At 38.9% G+C, this 20,260-nt stretch overlaps 2 protein-coding genes across 6 annotated transcripts in view; one reads left to right on the plus strand and one right to left on the minus strand.

Annotated features, from left to right (window-relative positions):
- Positions 1-421: 421 nt before the first annotated feature.
- UBE2K (ubiquitin conjugating enzyme E2 K) overlaps positions 422-20,260 on the minus strand; it is a 63,637-nt gene continuing 43,798 nt past the window's right edge. For all 5 annotated transcript variants that reach the window (XM_081092918.1, XM_081092920.1, XM_081092921.1 and 2 more), the window contains 3 exons: positions 6,162-6,261; positions 2,530-2,658; positions 422-2,203 (listed from right to left, as the gene is read on the minus strand). In XM_081092918.1, the coding sequence (XP_080949044.1) occupies positions 2,129-2,203; positions 2,530-2,658; positions 6,162-6,261 (304 nt within the window). In that variant the 3' untranslated portion in view covers positions 422-2,128. The remainder of the gene's footprint in view (positions 2,204-2,529; positions 2,659-6,161; positions 6,262-20,260) is intronic.
- LOC308529883 (complex III assembly factor LYRM7-like) lies at positions 8,097-8,709 on the plus strand (the record flags this gene model as incomplete). The annotated part of the gene is made up of 2 exons (XM_081106246.1): positions 8,097-8,111; positions 8,536-8,709. The coding sequence occupies 2 exons, from the start codon at positions 8,097-8,099 to the stop codon at positions 8,707-8,709; spliced, it is 189 nt and encodes a 62-aa protein (XP_080962372.1).

The following is a 20,260-nucleotide window of genomic DNA, read 5'->3' on the forward strand; positions in this document are numbered from 1 at the left end:
GGGCACTGGGATGTTGAATTATAGTTAGATGAATAGATACCCTATGGGCTAATGTGCATAAAAATCAAAGGCAAGGTATAGCTGCCTCCCAGAGTTAAGTAATGCTTGACATTTAGTAACCTCTGAGCTCTCTCCTTTGTCTAACCACAGGACAATTAAATATACCCTGAAAATATAAGCAATTAGTAAACTGGGTAGATGTTTGATATTTAAAATAATCCAAATATATTACCAAACTGCCCTCCACTTAAAAAAAAAATTCTAACCAACAATGCAACAAAACTGTCCACATTTTCACATAATTCCAACCTTACTTCAAAATATAAAGAAAAGTACAAGGTATTAGTTATTTAAAATAAATAAAGAAAAATCTTGTTTCCTTTGGCATCTTTAGAAAGAAACTAAACTACAATTAAAGGAGGTGATTGTATAAAGAAATTTATGCTTAAGCAAACATATAGGGAAAAAAACATAGCAACTTGTGTTTAGTATGCAATATCTACTACTAGAGTTTACTATTGATTAGGAAAGCCTTACAAGTTTTTGGAAGAACCTTCACATCTTTAACGTTACAATATATTTAACAATGGTTCTTTTATTGCTTCTAAGATTATTGAGAATTCAATGAAATTATGATGAATTTATGGTTTAAAAATATTTTCCAAACACTTAACAATTATAATTTAGGATAAATAACACTTGAAGAAAGCAAACCTTTTATAATAGGACTTTCAATGTACAGCCTTGCTTTAATTAATTCCAATTCCATTACATTTTTATTATTTGCACTGTCCTGAAAATTTAATAAGAACTGTGTTTCTATGCATAGAACTGCCTGCATAAATCCATTTCAACCTTCATAAAATGGTCACATTAGTGTTTGAACTTGCAAAACTAAAAATTTTCAAACTTTAGAATTTAGAATGAAATGTAAGTTTAATACACAGAAAGTCTGACTATATGTACAAGAGAAGGTAAAGTTTTCAATTTTCGTATTATCAGAAACATCATAAAGAAAGCTAGATTTATAACACATTTCTATTCCTATGTGCATCTGAAGTATGTACAGTTAAACACCAACACAGCTTTCATGTGTAAATAGGGGGAAATGCAAGCAAGAGTGACTTTTAAAGTATCTGATAAAGCAATCTCTATAAAGCCAAAATTTGGCTAAAAAACTGCAGTTGGTTTATTTCATCTTTTCGAGTTCTCAAAGAAAAACTTCATCAGCTTAAAAATAGATGTCAAATTCACTTGAAAAACTAAGTTGGGTTCTTTTATTAAATCTTGGGAATACTGCAACATCAAGTATTTACTGATTTTGCAAGAGAAACAAAATTGGCAGCTCCATCTTTCCATTATTACTTAACATAGGGACGTTTTTAAAAATAAAGAACTGTGACATAACATTCCATATGGACAACCTAAAAAATGAAGCAAGGGATACTGTCCCTCAGCACATTTCCCAGAGAATTTACTATTAGGATATTAGCTGTGTGTGGCAAGAGAGGAAAAATAAATATAGTGTCCCAGTCTGCTGACCAGGACAAAAAGGCTCTGAATAGGTCACCATCTTCATTCTAGATAAACCTCAAGTTTAAGAATTCTCAAATGCTTAAAATGGTGGTCTTTTCAGCTACCCATCTTAAGAAGTCAAGTACAAGCATGCAAGTAAATTCACAGGCACAGAGGATCCATGTTAAAAACAGTTAAGGTAGCTGTGATGCAACACCAACAATTTGAATGGTCCTGACACACTCAAAATATTACCTAATTATTCAACAAAACCCTGAAGCAAACTCTTGCTATTCTGGTACACTGCTAAATACTAAAGTAGCATGTTTTTTTCCATGGTTTCGCTTAGCTCAAAAAATTTTTACACTATTAAGTAAGAAAAAAAATTAAAGTATTTCCCCTTTTTAAATTTACACAGACGTTTAATTAGCTTTATTTACAGAGCAGGGATGTTTTGTTTTGTTTTTTTTCAGTCTCCAATGGTGCCTAGATAACATCATTAGGCAAGAATGCCAGTTTAAAAGAAATCTATGCAGAATCCTAAAAATAACAGATGTTGATGCTCCTCAAGAAGGGGCAAGCTTGACTATATCAGCAGCTCTCTCATTATGCCTCAGTTACTCAGAAGCAATTCTGTTGCAGTCTCTACATCCCATGATTTTGAAGACAAGGCCACTATTACCGCATTCTGTAGAAATAAAAAGGGGGACAAAAAAAAATCAAATCTCAAGGAAATATCTTAAATCACTCCTTGTCTTTTTATATTTAGAAACCACACCCTATTTTTGTTTTTTTATCTTTATGCTGAGCTGCCCTTGTGCATAAAAAGCTTCTAAAACAAATGATTGGAATGAGCAAAAGGAAAAGAAAAATCACTGATTTTTAATAACAAAAAGTTCATATATCAAAACTAAATTCAGAGTATTTTTGAACCAATTCTGTCAGCCAAGAATTTGCTGCAATCATTTAAAATCAATGAAAATATCAAAAACAGCATGCCTTTATGTTACTTACCCTATCAAAGCCCATAGCACATAGGTTTTCTATTTTTTTGGTGTATTCTGGACTAGAAACTGGTGCTCCAGCATACACATGTGCCCAGAGTCGAGCTGTCTGTTTGAACATTTCAGGATTTTGCTTGTACTACATGAGAAAAAAAAAAAATTGGATTGACATGACGATAGAGTTATAACTAGCTAAGTTCTAACTGCCTAATAACCTGCTTTTTCTAAATAAAACTAATGTATGTTTTAAATGTTATTGATTCACTCTCCACTGCAAAAAAACTAACATTATTATAACATAAGCTAGAATTCATAAGTTGTATAGATGAAAGACAAATAACATTTATCAACTCTGATCTCCAATTTCAAACGTAAGTAGTCGAAAACTAATACTAAGTCAAGTGAGGTGTTAGAGATTGTTTCTAATAGAGATATTTCTAAATACTGTGTAGGGCAAATATTATACAACTAAATAGAATTACTAGTTTCTAAAATAATGTGGACATTAATTAACCATAGCTCAGGCTGTACACAACTGGGCTTTACTGTTTTGCTAGAGCTGTATCAGTGTATAGCGATTTAAGAAAACCCTATATATCAACAATAAAGATTAAAAAAAAAAAAGAACACATATGCAAAGCCCTAATTTATACCACATGTTTTGAGATGATTATGAACTTACCATACAACACTTATAAAGGATAAAACTTCCCATATGGATTGAAAAGAGGTAAATTTATTCTCAAATATTCCATTATTTAATAAAGCAAAGTATACACTTAAAATAACTGAGGAATTCACTTTCTTTCAGAAGTATTTTATACATCTTTAGTATTTTAACACTAAAATTTTGTTATATTTAAAATGATATAGTTTCTAATATTAATTCTTAACAAGAAAATAAGTCAAATTATTGGCTTGTTTAGGAGCTAGAAGAAATCTTTGAGTCCAACTCACCACTAAATAGAAAACCAAAGCTGGGACTAAGGCTATGCTTTTAAGTACCAAAAATGAATGGATAGCATATACATATATATAACATGTAAAACCATAATTCTAAGCACTTGGAGACAAATAGAATATTTTAACAAGAATATATATGTAAAACAAGGAGTGAACAACTTTTCAAGAGAAAAGAGAAGCTTGCTAAGAGGAAAAGTTTCATCAGGTAGCCCTGGCCAGTGTGGCTCAGTTGGTTGGAGAGTCGTCCTTTACACCAAAAAAAAGGCGTGAGTTCTATTCCTGGCTGGGGTGCATACAGGAGGCAAGTGACCAATGTTTCTCTCTCATATCAATGTCTCTCTCTGTCTCTGTCTCTGTCTCTCTCTCCCTCCCTCTCTCCCTCTCTCTAATCCTCGGGTGAGGACTAAAAATGTTTTCTCAGGCCTCTAGCCAGTTTGACTCAGTGGATAGAGTGTCGGCCCAAGGACTGAAGAGTCCTGGGTTCAACTCTGTTCAAGGGCACTTACGTCAGTTACAGTCAGGCAGTTCTGGAGGCAACCAATCCAATGTGTCTCTCTCTCTCACAGCGATGTTTCTCTCTCTGTGTCTCTCACGCTCCCCTCTACCTTCTCTAAAAGTTAATGGAAAAATACCCTTGGGTGAGGATTAACAAACAAACAAACAAACAAAAAATGTCCTAAGGTAGAGGAAACATGGCAGATTGGGTAAAATGACATGTAGAAATGAATGCATCTTAAAAAAGCTTGAGTTTGAGGAACAGTAAGAATTTAGGGAATTAAGCTGAGTATGTAGATAGCTCAAATCATGGAGGAACTTTGCAAACTCAAGAACTGAGAATTATGCCGTAGGCAGTTTGTCTCAGAGGACAGAATGCCAGTCTGTAAACTGAAGGGTCCCAGGTTCGATTCCAGTCAAGGGCACATGCCCGGGTTGCGGGCTCAATTCCCAGTAGCGGGCGTGCAGGAGGCAGCCAATCAATGATTCTCTGTCATTGATGTTTCTATCTCTCTCTCCCTCTTCCTTCCTCTCTGAAATCAATAAAAAAATCTTAAAACAAAAGAATTGAGACTTACCAAGCAGATGATAGAGCTAATAGGTTTTTAGTAGTAAAGTAAGATTTGCACTTTATAAGGCTAACTGGTATCAATGTAGAACATGGGGGAAGGAAGAGGCTGAGGAAGGGAAGTTCTATCACAGCAGTAGAAATGAGAAATTTTTAAAAATGTGTACTGCAGCAATCAGAGAAGTATGATGACAAAGAGATAATGGGAAGAGAATCAACAAGAGAAAAAAATACCTAGAGAAGAATACCAAGACTGTGATTGGATATTTAACTAAATTGATGATGGTATCACTGAAAGATAGATGGGTTTGCAGGATTTAAGATTTTGCATTCAGTTTTGGGACTGCTGTGCTGAGGTTTTCATGGAACATTTAGATAGAGCTATCCAGTTCCAAATTGGCTCTTGGGCTCAGGAGAAAGGTCTAGCCTGAACATTTTATCAATATACAGATGGTAAATCAGTGTGGATATGATCATCCAAGTGAGTGTATATAACAGAACCAATAAACTATATTTAAAAGGGAAGAGAAAGAAGAGAAATAATTGTGGGAACTAAGAAGGAATGACTACAACTATGAAGATAAAAAACTGTTATTTCAGAAATAAAGCGAAGAAAAAATTTCTAGGTAAAAAAAATCAATCCTAAGGATTTAGATAGGGGTTGGCAAACTTTCTTCAAAGACCAGATAATAATTATTTCAGGCTTTCAAACCATACTGTCTTTGTCACAACTATTCAACTCTACCACTTGTAGCTGGAAAGTAATCAAATAGGTGTGGCTGTATTCCAATAAAATATTACTTACAAAAACAGTCTGACTATAGTTTGATATCCTCTTTCTTGAAGATCAAAACTAAAAAATAATATTCCAATTGGCAATTATAAAGTCACTTCGGTAAGCTTTACCATGACACTTCAGTGCCACAGAAGCTGGTTAAAATTATCAAGAAGGGATCATCATTTAATGGAGGAACAGATAAATGGATACACACATAATAAAGTACATGTAGGCAAATGTTAATCATAGAATATAGGTTAGGTAGGTATATGGATGTTCAGTCTAATTATTTTTTAAAAAAAATATATATTTTATTGATTTTTTTACAGAGAGGAAGGGAGAGGGATAGAGAGTTAGAAACATCAATGAGAGAGAAACATCAATCAGCTGCCTCCTGCACATCCCCTACTGGGGGTGTGCCCACAACCAAGGTACATGCCCTTGACCGGAATCGAACCTGGGACCCTTCAGTCCGCAGGTCAATGCTCTATCCACTGAACCAAACTGGTTGGGACCACTCTAATTCTTTTAACATTATTTGTTTGAAAATTTTTATAATATGTTAAAAAAATCTACCATATACCCAATTAAGTTAATATATTAAAAATCAAGAAATTACCTTTTCAGATTAATAAAAAAAGACATTCACTTTTCACTATTATATCTGACAAAATAACCTTATTGCAAGAAAGGAAACCATTTCCAAATTTAGGTTTGATAGAAGTATGCTCATATGTTAACAATGAAAACCACTAACCTAGAGACTAAAAGGTAAATATATAAGCGTCTTTCAAAAGATAAATATATAAGCGTCTTTCAAAAGCAGCAGCTATCTTACCTGATTTGCTACTACTGCATCCTGTGGATCATCTGGTTCTGCAGCTGCCAACAGTGCTTGCAATGACAATAATACCGTGCGGAGAGTCATTGCTGCTGCCCTGAAATTAAAAATAGGAAAAGATCAAGTTAAAAATGCTCCACATGACAAAAGCAAAGTGGATGTTTTCTGAATAAAAGATAACTACTGGAGTGAAAAGTAACCCAGGCTTTATCTTAATTATATAATTAAGTTATAGAATTTATAATTACATATTTGTGTACCGTACCTTTTCTTCTTTACAATGACCGAGTCTTTCTATTTCTTTCTTTTTGTTTTTAATACTCACCTGAGGATATTTTTCCATTGTTTTTCAGAGAGTGGAAGAGAAAGGGAAAGATAGATACATCGATGTGAGAGAAACACATGCCTTGCACACGCCCTGAATAGGGCCTGGCCAGGGAGGAGCCTGCAATTGAGGTAGGTGCCCTTGACCAAAATCGAACTCGGGACCCTTCGGTCCATAGGCTGATGCTCTATCCACTGAGCAAAAACCGACTAGGGCTGACTGATGTTTCTTGCATTGAAGTTTCTCTCTCTCTCTGAGTCATTCTATTTCTTTTTTTTTTCTTTCTTTCTTTTTTTTATTGCTTAAAGTATTACAAAGGGTATTATTCTATTTCTTAAGACAATTCAAACTATCTTGAACTGGCTTTGTTTTTTTCTTATTACTGATATCTTCAGGTAAGCTGTATCCACTGACTCATTTCCTACCCATTTCTCTAGACGTAAAGTAAAAATAGTGATATACTAATATGCGGAACTTAGTTTCAACGGCACTCTAAAAACAAGTAAGACATCATCAAGCACATATCTTTTACTTTCAAGAAAACCTCGCCCAGTCGGTGTGGCTCAGTGGTTGAGCATCGACCTACGAACCAGGTGGCCACAGTATGATTTTTGGTCAGGGCACATGCCCAGGTTTGTGGGACTGATCCCCAATAGAGGACGTGCAGGAGGCAGATGATCAATGATTATCTCTCATCACTGATGTTTCTATCTCTCTCTCCTCCTCTTCCTTTCTCTATGAAATCAATAAAAAATAAATATTAAAAAAAAAAGCCCTGGCCTGTTTGAGTCAGTGGTTAAAACCATGGCCCTCAGACCCGAGATCTCCAGGTCGGGGCCAGGGCGCATGCAGGAGGCAATCAATCTCTCTCTATCCCTCCCTGACTCCTTTCCTCTCTTTAAAAATCAATGGAAGCCCTAGCCCAGGGATGGGCAACCCCTGGCACACGTGCCAAACATGGCATGCCAGTAACTTTTGCTGGCATGCGAAACCCTCTTATAATTTTCCATTTACTATTTTTTTTCTTAATATCGACTTCTTTATTTTTCAGATAAATTCAGTGTAGGTGCATCTTAGATAAATAATTTTACATAACAAGTTATCTTAAAGACCATAGACATCATGGATTGACGAGAGAGGGGAAGAGCAATTTCTATGCCTCTGCCTTAACTCTCCCTGCCTTCCTAGATCCAACCAGTGTTTTGGTTTCATCCACATACGCTTGTGAATCTTTGTTCTCAGTGATGAATTTTGTTAAGTCTCGTTATAGGAGTAGCCTGACAGATGAAAGTAGTAGCTCGTGCATATCTCTGAAGGTCACGAAATATAAACCTGATGTAAAATCTCTGTCATCAGTGATGCAGCAGCAAAAGTCCCACTGATAATATCAAACAAAGTCATAAAGTTTTCTGTCGGACTATCAGTGTACATGTATACATTAAAAAATAAATGTATTTTTCACCATCATATACTGTGTTTTTGTCGCTCAAATGAATTTTATTATTTCTTCAAGGTTCTTCACATACATACACCTTAAAAGATATCAAGTAGGCGTAACATGTTCTCAAAAAATTAGGGCTGGCACGCAGAAGAATTCTGAGTCAGAGATGTTGCTGGTTTTGGTACGCACTCACAAAAAGGTTGCCCATCCCTGCCCTAGCCAATTTGGCTGTGATTCTGGTCAAGGGTACGTAACTTGGGGTTGCAGGCTTGATCCCTGGCCCTCGTTGGGACAAGTGTGGGAGGCAACCAATCAATGCTGTCTCTCTAACATGTTTCTCTCAGTCTCTTCCCCTCCCTTCCACTCTCTCTAAAAGTCAATGGGAAAAAAAAAATCCTTGTGAGGATTAACAACAACAACAAAAAGTAAATAGAAAAATTACAAAATAGTTATTTTTTTAAAAAATCAATGGAAACATATCCTCGGGTGAGGGTTAAAAAAAAAGCCTGGACTCAATTCGCTGCCACCTCTCCCGGCGCCCCCCTCTCTCCTCAGCCTCTTTCCAGATTCCACTCGTCCGCACCTTCTCCCTCTCTTCAGCACAGGTTTTACAGCTCTTTAAAAGATTGCACAGGACCAGACAACAAGTTTTTAAAAATGATACCAGAGCATTAGAAGCAGCCAGAATAAAAATAAATGAAGAATTCAAAAATAATAAAAATGAAGCTTCTTCTAAGAAAATAGAAGAGAGGGAGAACCAAGATGGCGGCAAAGGTTAACGCTGGAGTTTGCTGCTTTCAACAACTACTTCAAAAGTGAAACCAAAAAAACGGAAGGGACATCACCCAGAACCACAGGAACGCTGGCTGAGTGGAAGTCCTACAACTAGGAGGAAAGAGAAACGCATACGGACACTCAGAGGAGGCGCAGTGCTGAAGTCAAATTCTGAGGTGCGGAGTGCGCGGAGCGGGCTGGCGGCGGAGGGCGCGGTTGGCGTTTTCAATCCGGAGGGAGTCGCAGACTCTGAGCTCCAGATCCGGGCGAGTCTTCAGGGACCCAGACTCAAACGGGAGAAGCGGGACTGTCTGGCTTCGGTCAGACAGAGTTCAGCTTTCTCTCCGAGGTTTGCAGCCATTGCTGGGACTCAGAGAGGCAGAGCCCCTGGGGATAGGACTGAGAGCGGCCATAACTGCTCTCTCAGGCCCACCCTGTTGATCGTGAGCGACCCGCCCCGCCCAAGCCCTGCACACAGGCATTTGCCGGATAGCCTCAGGCAAAGGCTAGATTAGCACCTCCCTAGAGGACAGAAGTTCTCTCACTGCTGACACAGCTGATTCTCACAGCCACTTGGCCTGGAGGTCAAACCCTCCCTGGAATTAGCTACAACAATCAAGATTTAACTATAAGACTTCGAACAAAGACCACTAGGGGGTGCACCAAGAAAGCATAACAAAATGCGGAGACAAAGAAACAGGACAAAATTGTCAATGGAAGATATAGAGTTCAGAACCACACTTTCAAGGTCTCTTAAGAACTCTCTAGAAGCCGCTGATAAATGTAGTGAGATCCTCAAGAAAACTAATGAGACCCTCGATGTTATGATAAAGAACCAACTAGAAATTAAGCATACACGGACTGAAATAACGAATATTATACAGACTCCCAGCAGCAGACCAGAGGAGCGCAAGAATCAAGTCAATGATTTGAAATGCGAGGAAGCAAAAAACACCAAACCGGAAAAGCAAAATGAAAAAAGAATCCAAAAATGCGAGGATAGTGTAAGGAGCCTCTGGGACAGCTTCAAGCGTACCAACATCAGAATTACAGGGGTGCCAGAAGATGAGAGAGAGCAAGATATTGAAAACCTATTTGAAGAAATAATGACAGAAAACTTCCCCCACCTGGTGAAAGAAATGGACTTACAGGTCCAAGAAGCGCGGAGAACCCCAAACAAAAGGAATCCAAAAAGGACCACACCAAGACACATCATCATTAAAATGCCAAGAGCAAAAGATAAAGAGAGAATCTTAAAAACAGCAAGAGAAAGAAACTCAGTTACCTACAAGGGAATACCCATACAACTGTCAACTGATTTCTCAACAGAAACTTTGCAGGCCAGAAGGAAATGGCAAGAAATATTCAAAGTGATGAATACCAAGAACCTACAACCAAGATTACTCTATCCAGCAAAGCTATCATTCAGAATTGAAGGTCAGATAAAGAGCTTCACAGATAAGGAAAAGCTAAACCACCAAACCAGGATTATATGAAATGCTGAAAGGTATCCTTTAAGAAGAGGAAGAGGAAGAAAAAGGTAAAGATACAAATTATGAACAACAAATATGCATCTATCAACAAGTGAATCTAAGAATCAAGTGAATAAATAATCTGATGAACAGAATGAACTGTTGATTATAATAGAATCAGGGACATAGAAAGGGAATGGACTGACTATTCTTGGGGGGGAAAGGGGTGTGGGAGATGCGGGAAGAGACTGGACAACAATCGTGCACCTATGGATGAGGACAGTGGGTGGGGAGTGAGGGCGGAGGGTGGGGCGGGAACTGGGAGGAGGGGAGTTATGGGGGGGGGGGAAAGAGGAACAAATATAATAATCTGAACAATAAAGATTTAATTAAAAAAAAAAAAGTCTGAAAAGATTCCTTAGCATTCTGAAATAGGGCAAGTTTTTGCTTAAAATATATCACTTAATTCAGTGGTTACCAACCTTTCGGACCTCACGGACCGCCAGTGGTCCACGAACCACCGGTTGGTGACCGTTGACTAAATTCATTTGCTTCTAAATGTATTTATAAAGCAAATATGTATCTAGAAAATGGTATCTACCTAACGAGCAAGGATTCATAGCATTTCTGTTAAAAATACAGAAATGTTTATAAATGTAAGCATAACAGTGTAATATTTAAGATCCTGAAGATATTAAACAATATGCCCATTTTCACCACACTAATTATATCATTCTAAAATACTTCCTTTCAGTTAGGGGTCCTCATTTCAACCACACAAAGAGAAAATTACTAAGTGACTGTTTTCTCAATTTCCCCAGGATAATATATAAATAATACCATCCTAGATGTTTATTACCAAGAATGGATGATGGCTTAAGGCAGTGAGCATAACAACAAAGTATGCTTTACCAACTAGTAATATCGGTAGCACTTGGGAACTTGTAAGAAATGAAAATTCTCAGCCTTATCCTAGACCTACTGAATTAGGAACTCTAGGGTGGTTTAACAGGTACTCCAAGTGATTCTGAAGTACAGTAATCTTTCAGAAATACTGCTTTGGTGCATTACAGATTAAGCTCACTGAGAAAGGCTATTCTAAACCTAAAAAATAAATATCACATCTGCATGTATATATGCTATATATTAGAGAAAAATTTACACAAGTTGTTCTTTAAAATGTTATCAGAGTAAGTCTTTATTAATCTAACTTATCCTTTTAGAGAAGCTACAGGAATAAGAAAAAACTGGTTATGCTAAAAACTGGCTGAAATGCTAAACTAGTATTAAAAGGAGAATAGGATTTAAAAACCATTATATAATCTTATCTAATAGAAATTACTATTTCTAGAGATGGGGAAATAGAAAGTGCCTCTCTAGACTAAGCTTTAAAATTTCCTAAAGTTTACACAAGTTCTTTTCAATCAACAGTTCTAACATCTTTTTTTTTTTTTTTTTAAATATATTTTATTGATTTTTTACAGAGAGGAAGGGAGAGAGATAGAGAGCCAGAAACATCGATGAGAGAGAAACATCGATCAGCTGCCTCCCGCACATCTCCCACTGGGGATATGCCCGCAACCCAGGTACATGCCCTTGACCGGAATCGATCCCGGGACCCCTCAGTCCGCAGGCCGACGCTCCATCCACTGAGCCAAACCGGTTTCGGCAGTTCTAACATCTTTATACGGACAATATTCTTCTAAGACAGATGTCAAAGCATAAACAATACAAATTTAGTCCTTAAATGTTCACTGTTGTCCTGTCATTATCACCATAACAAGGTTGGAATCTTTCTTAATTAGAAATTCACTACTATAATTTCATTTTATGCTTCGGTAATTTTAAAGAGAATGTTTACAGACACATGCACATCAGAAACTACCTAGATAACCCGCTGGTGTGGTGGCTAAGTGGTTGAGCATCAACCCAGGAACCAAGAGGTCACAGATTCGATTCCCAGACAGTGCACATGCTTGGGTTGCAGGTTTGATCCCCAGCAGAGGGCATGTAGGAGGCAGCCAATCCATGTTTCTTTTTCATTGATGTTTCTATCTCTCTCTCCCCCTCTTTCCCTTTCTGAAATCAATAAAAAATATATTTTAAAAAAGAGATAATGAGTATTTGTTGTAAAGCCACCTAAATAGCCATAGTCGATTTGGCTCAATGGGTAGAGTGTCAGCCTACTGACCAAAGGGTCCCGGTTTTGATTCCGGTCAAGAGGAACATACCTTGGTTGTAGGCTCCTCCCCTGCCCTGTAAGGGTGCTTGCAGGAGGCAACCAATCAATGTATTTCTCTCACATCAATATCTCTCTCTGTCTTTCCCTCTCTCTTCCACTCTCTCCAAAAATCAATGAGAAAATATCCTCAGGTGAGGATTAAAAAAAAAAAAAAAGATACCTAAATATACCAGCTTGAAGCAGACTTAAACCACCCAAAAAGGACAAAAATACAAAATATCACAGAAGTAGATATAAAAAGTTAAGCTGGTTACTCTAATATCCCAATGTACTTAAGTGTCCTAACTTAAAAACACATGACATCACTTTAATAAAAATCCTAATTTATATAATTTTAAATTAATACAATTGTTTCTTAGAGAAGAAAATTTATTTGAATATTGAAGAAAAATATTCACTCAGAGGAATTATTTCATTTTAAATAAAGTTAAACTCACAATTATTTTAACTCACAATAAAAAGGTAAAACCATCCTATCCTATCTACACTAATAAAAGAGAAACATGCAAACTGCTGTCCCTCCGCTATGCCCACCAGCCAATCGGAGTGATATGCAAATTAACCCAACAAAGATGGTGGTTAATTTACATACACAGGTCAGAGTGTAGAAGGAAGCCAAGCGCTGCAGAAGGGAGCAAAGCAGCGGAGAAGGGAATGGAGCTGAGGCAGTGGACAGGGGAGGGAGCGAGGCAGCGGAGAAGGGAGGGAGCTGAGGCGGCAGAGACGGGAGGGAGAGAGGCAGCCTTCTCTGCTTCACTCTGGCCTCAGGAAGCCCTATTCTTGCAGGAATCTTCCTGCAACAGGTGTCTAGTCCTATATAATATGCTAAGTGTCCAGTCGTCTGTTCAACCAATCAAAGCGCAATATGCTAATAATATGCTAAGGCCACTCAACCACTCACTATGACGTGCACTGACTACCAGGAGGCAGAAGCTCCAATGGGTAGGTTAGCTTGCTGCTGGGGTCTGGCAGATTGGGACTGAGCAAGATGGGCCGGACACACCCTGGAGCCCTCCCATGGTCCCTCCCTAGCCCCAATCATGCACCTGTGGGGTCCCTTGACCTGGCCTGCACCCTCTCGCAATCCGGGAACCCTTGGGGGATGTCGGAGAGCTGGTTTTGGCCCAATTCCACAGGCCAGGCCGAGGGACCTCACTGGTGCACCAATCTGTGCACCAGGCCTCTAGTGTAAAATAAAAACCATCAAGTCTCAGCAAAATCTTAACATCTCCACAAGGTAGCTTTATACATTTATATCCCAACAATGCAACAGACATTTAAAAACTTGACAAGCTCTCAAAAGAATAAAAGTGGCCCTTGCCTTACACCATATATAAAACTTAAAGTGGATCAAAGCCCTAAATGTAAGAGCTACAATTATCAAGTTCTTAGAAAACATAGGGGGAAAAGCTTCATAACACTGGAATTGGCAATAATTTTTTGGACATCATCAAAAGCACAAGAAACAAAAGAAAAAACAGAATAATTTATATATAACTCCATCAAAGTTTTAAAAACTGTGTAGAGAGGGGGGAGGGACATTTTGTGCAAAAGTTACAATCAACAGAGTGAAAGGCAACTCACAGAATGGCAGAAAATATTTGCAAATCATATATCTGATAAAGGGTTAATATCTGGAATATATAAAGAATGCCTACAACTCAACAACAACAAAAAAACTATTTAAAAAATGAGAAAGGACTTAAACATTTCTCCCATGAAGATATACAAATAGCTGCTAAGCACATGAAAAGATGCTTAACGGCCAGGGCCAGGTTGCGCAATTGATTAGTGTGTGTCCCAATAGAAAAAGTTTGCGGGTTGGATGTCTTGTCAGGTACTTACAAGAGTCAACCAATGAATGCATAAATAAGTAGAACAAATCAATGTTTCTTTTTCTCTCTCTCAAAATCAACTTAAAAAAATGATGCTTAACATTACTTAAATCAAACAATATCACCTCCAACCCATTAGGATGACTACTACTACAAAAAAATAAAATAAAATAAAAATCCAAAATAACAGTTGTTGGTGAGGATGTGGAGTAATTGGAATCCTTTTGCACTATTGGTGGGATTGCAACAGAAACAGCATGGCAATTCCTCAAAAAACAAAACAAAACAAAAAAAACAACAACAAATAAACAAAACATACCATAGAATATTATTTAGCCTTAAAAAGAAAGAAAAGAAAAAAAAAGAAAGAAAAATCTGACACATGCTACAATGTGATTGAATCCTAAGAACATTGTGTTAAGTGAAACCAGGAATGAGAAGACAAACTCTATGATTCATAGAGACAGAAAGTAGAATGGTGGCTGTCATGGGCTGGAGAAAGGGGGAATGGGAAGCTAAATGGGTGAATGAGTTTCAATTTTGCAAGATAAAAAGGGTTCTGGGAGGGGAGGAATAGGGTGAAGGGATGAAGAAGCAGAGCATAGATAAATTCTAGGGCAGCGAAAACACTCTGTATATCATAATGATGGATACAAATCATTATATGTTTGTTCAAACCCGTAGAATGTACAAAATCAAGCATGAACCGTAATATAAACTATGGACTTTGTGTAATTGGGATGTGTCAATGTAGGTTCATCAACTGTAGCAAACATACCACTCTAGTGGGGTAGGCTATCCTTGTATTATGGAGGCAGGGAGTACATGGGAAATATCCCTACCTTTCTCTCAATTTTGCTGTGACTCTAAAACTGCTCTAAAAAATAAAGACTTATTAAAAGGGAGGTGGGGTGTATTCTAGAAACTGGTTGCACAACAATGTAAATATACTTGTTACACACTGTACATTTTTAAAAAGTTAAAATTACAATGTTATGTCAATTTAAAAACAACAGGTAAGATGGTAACTTTGTTATATATACTTTATAAATATATTTTAAAAACGTTAAGTGATAAACTCTTCCTTAGAGATTCGTAAGTTATTATTATAAACTAGAGGCCCGGTGCACAAAAATTTGTGCACTCGAGGGAAGGGGGGGGTCCCTCAGACCGGCCTGAGCCCTCTTGCAGTCTGGGACCCCTTGGGAGATAAAGACCTGCTGGCTTAGGCCTGCTCCCGGGTGGCAGAGGGCAGGCCCAATCCCTAGGTGCAGCCCCTGGTCAGGCTCAGAGCAGGGCCGATTGGGGAGTTGGGGCGCCTTCCCCTGTCATGCACAGAGCAGGGCAGATTGGGAGGTTGCGATGCCACCCTCAGTCATGCTCAGGGTAGGGCCGATTGGGAGGTTGGGGCACCTCCCCGTCACACTCAAGGCAGGGTCGATGGGGAGGTTGCGGCGCCACCCCGTCACGCACAGAGCAGGGCCCATCAGGGGGGTTGGGGCTCCATACCCTGTCATGCACAGAGCAGGGTCAATCAGGGGGTTGAGAAGCTCCCCCGTCACTCACAGAGTAGGGCCGATAGGGGAGTTGGGGCACCGCCCCGTCACACTCAGGGCACAGCCGATCAGGTGGTTGGGGCGCCGCCACTCTCATACTCAGGGCAGGGCCAATGGGGAGGTTATGGCTCTACCCCGTCACACACAGAGCAGGGCCCGTGGGGGGAGGGAGGTTGGGGCCCCGCCCCCTGTCACACACAGAGCTGCAGGGAGATCAGGGGGTTTGGGCGCTGCCCCCTGTCATGCTGATCCCGGTGCCGGGAGGCCTCGCGGCTCCGCTGATCCCGGTGCTGGGAGGCATATTACCCTTTTACTATATAGAATAGAGGCCTGGTGCACGGGTGGGGGCCGGCTGGTTTGCCCTGAAGGGTGTCCTGGATCAGGGTGGGGGTCCCCACTGGGATGCCTGGCCAGTCTGGCTGAGGGGATGATGGCTGTTTGCAGCTGGTCACATACCCTTCAGGGTGGGGGTCCCCACTGGGGTGCCTGGCCAGTCTGGGTGAGGGGCTGAGGGCTGTTTTCAGGCTGTGACTGACGCTCCCAACCGCTCCGTTTTTTCTTTTTTTTTATTTTTATTCTGGGCCAGCTTTAGCTCTGAGGTGTCGGCTGCTGAAAACAGGTTTCTGGCCTTTGTTTACCGTCTGTATTTGATACAATGTTGCGGTCCGGCTGGCTGAAGCTCCGCTGAGTAAAGCAGGTTTCTGGGTTTTTTTTAGCTTCTTTATTCGCAACATAGTTGCTTAGAGTTGCAGCTGAGAGGCAGGCGGGGAACGTTGGAGTTCTCTGTCACTGAAGCAAGCAAGCCTCCCTGTTCGCATCAGCTGCCTGGCTGCCGGCCGCCATCTTGGCTGCCAGTTAATTTTCATATCTCGGCCCTACTCTGTGACTGACAGGGGGATTAGCCAATGGGAAGGGTAGTGGAGTGACACTAATTACCATGTTTCTCTTTTATTAGTGTAGATACTTTCTACTTCCTTTATTTGTAGTGTCTTTATTGGGAAGACACTCACAAGCTATTATAGACCTTCTTGAGTTATCACTTCAAGAAGTGGAAATTAAAGACCTAAAGGTGAACATGTTAAAAGGGATTATATTGTTTGCTCTCAAAATGAAAAAGTTGTACATTTTCAATATGCTTGAAAATAATATGTTGGGGAGGTATTTATAAACCATTAGGGATTAGTTTAATAAAGAAAACTGAAAACTGTCCAGCCGGTTGAATGTCAACCTATGAATCAGGTCACAGTTCAATTCCCACATGCCCGGGGTTGTGGGCTCGATCCCCAGTAAGGGGTGTGCAGGAGGTGGCCAATCAATGATTCTCTATCAGTCACTCTGCCCCCGCCCCTTCCTTCCTCTCTGAAATCAATTAAAAAATACACACACACACACATATATAATTTTAAGATTCATTTGTGCCCCTCCCATTCGCAATCCTTACCTAACCCCACCACTGTCCTAATTTCTATCATCATAAAATAGTTTTGGCTCATCTTGAATTTCATAAAAACAGAATCATGGTGCATACTCCTTTCTGTCTGGCTTTTGTCACTCAGCACGTCTATGAGAACCATCCATGCTGACTGTGTTAATGTGCTTTTGCCCCCCTCTATGCAGTGTTCCACTGTACAATAAAGCCATTAGATATTCATTCTCTTGTTGATAAACATTTGGGTTATTTCCAATGTAAGTAAATCTGCTATAAACATTCTTGTACAAGTCTCTTGGTGGACATATGCACTCATTTCTCTTGGATATATACCTATGAGTGGAACTGGTACTGGAACTGCTAGGCCATATTGAAATTGTATGTTTAGCTTTGGTACATACTAATGGTTGGGTGGTTAAACCACATTTGTACCAGCAATTCATGAGAACCATTTACAAGTGTGTAGTGGTATCTAATTGTGACTTTAATTTGTTTCCCTGATGACTAAAGATGCTGAGCACAGCTTATTGACCATCTAAATAATCTCTTAATGCCTGTTCATGTCTTTTGAAAGGGCAGTAGCGAGAGCAATTTTTATGTGTTGTCATTTTCTTCCTCAGGTAAATTAGACATCTTTAGTCATGATAGGTGGGAAAAAAATCAGAAAATAGTTTCCACATAGACTAAGTGTAGGAGTTAAGAAATAAACCATACTAATATAAGTTGTTAAATATTATTAAAAGTAAACCACCATCTACATGTATTAGTAAAAGACCAAGATTAACAAACTGCTTTCTAGCATATCTGTCCCAGATTATTCAATGTTTATTCAATTTATTTTTCCCAAGATTACGATCCTATAGTTTTATCTCTTTTTAAAAAATTGATTTTAGAGAGGAAGAGAGAGGGAGAGAGACAGAAACATCCATGATGAGAGAGAATCATAGATCAGCTGCCTCTTGCACACCCCAGGCATGTGCTCTGACTAGAAATTGAACTGTGACCTCCTGGTTCATAGATCGATGCTCAAACACTGAGCCATGCTGGCCAGGCTATAGTTTTCTTTATCAAATTCAAGTTCTAAAGTCTAAACATCCACACTTAAGCAGAGATATCTACTAAATGTCAATTATACCTCAATAAAGCTGGGGGTGGGGTGGGGGTGGGGCAAATGGGGGGATAAGGGCACAAATGTAATACCTTAATCAATAAAGAAAAAAATTTAAAAAAATAATAAATAAAGCTGGGGAGGCAGTGAGAGAACAAACCCATGGATATCCAATCTCACCTATTTTATCTGATGTATCTTTGCTATCTTTTAATATTTCAATTATATAGGTATCAAACAAGACTAAATTTCAGCTATATCACCTGCCTTAGGAAATGGAAATAGTTGATAAAAAGTCTTTTGGTACAAAAATTCAAGTTCTCTCCCTATATATACCCCATAATCATTCAACTATCTATAGAGAGATAATCAGAGGTGGTAGGACTGATGGCTTAACTCTGAGCAAAAAGGAAAGTCAGTGGAAGATTTTAGTCTGGAGCTTTATTTATTTTAAAAGAGGTGGCTATCATTCTGGCTGTTGAGAAGAGCCCGAGCAGGGAAGGATCAGAAGCAGTGAGGAAAGCTACCATAATCATTCAGACAAGAGTTAAGGTGACTTGAATCAAGGTGGTAGTAGTGAAGCTACTAAGATTTTGGAAGTTCCACCAACAGAATTTAAAGACAGGGTACAGGGTACCAGAGAAAGAAGAATTAAGGACCATGATGAGACTTTGTTCTGAGCAACCGTGAGGATGTAATTGCTAATAACTTAGATGGGGTGAACCAGGTTTTTGGTTAGGGGGAATATCAATCAATTCAGTTTCCAACATGTTTAAGTTAGAGATAAGCCTAGAGTTCAGGAAAGATAAATTTGTGGGTTGCTAGTATGTAAACCATGAAGTTATGAGATCAGATGAGTTCACCAAGGAAGTGAGTACTGATGGAAAGGAGCAGAGGTCAGGACTTAGTCCTGAGGCATTCTCATATGTAAAGCTCCAGAGAGGGAGTAACCAGTTAAGGAGTCAGAGAGTGGGCATAGGAAAAAGGGAAGAACAGAATTGATATTGTGGAAACCAAGTGAAAAAAAAAAGGTATCTCTTAACACAGCAAATATTCATTAATATCACTGAACGATGATAGAGCTAGGCGTCTTGGAGATGACCTTAAAGGTAAAAACAATAAGGCCAAGAAATTCAGTAAGTTGCAAAAAGTAAAAAAGTCAAATGAATGACAGAAGATCTACTTAGATAGATGTTTTCTATACTGTTCAATGTTTAACAATATGGAATGTAGATCAAGAAACTAGATCCCAAGAGATGATATACTGAGGGAGAAGCCTTACACAGATGTGCTATTAGAATGAAAAAACAAAACCAGCAACTCTTGCCTGTTTATCCAGTTACTAAATAAACCAAGTCGCCCACACACTGAATGTTGTCATTCCTGTCTCACCTTGTTCAGGTTCCATTCTTTCCCTTCCTTAACAAATCAAACACATTACTACTATTTTCTCCCACTTCAATGTCTTTATGTTTTCTGCTTGACTGCAACCTGAGCACATGCCCTGATGGGAAACTGAACCAGTTACCTCCGTGTGCATGGGTCCACGCTCAACCACTGAGCCACACCAGCTGGGCCCCAAGGTCTTTTTATACCTTTTTGTCTTAGTCTTTTCATCCAGTTTCAGAATATGCCAGACATAAAACAATTCACTCAGTCCTGTCAACAGCCTTATGAAGAAAGTATTAACCCCATTTTTTTCAGATGAGTGAAGAGATAAGGCACAAACATTAAGTCAGGGGTTCTCAACCTGTGGGTCGCAACCCCTTTGGGGGTTGAACGTTCCTTTCACAGGGGTCGCTTAAGAACATCAGAAAACACATACTGAATATATAATTACATATTGTTTTTGTGATTAATCACTATGCTTTAATTATGTTAAATTTGTCACAATAAAAATACATCCTGCATATC

The sequence above is a fragment of the Myotis nattereri genome (assembly GCF_964212035.1).
Source record: "Myotis nattereri genome assembly, chromosome: 1".
In the NCBI taxonomy this organism is placed as follows: Eukaryota; Metazoa; Chordata; class Mammalia; order Chiroptera; family Vespertilionidae; genus Myotis; species Myotis nattereri.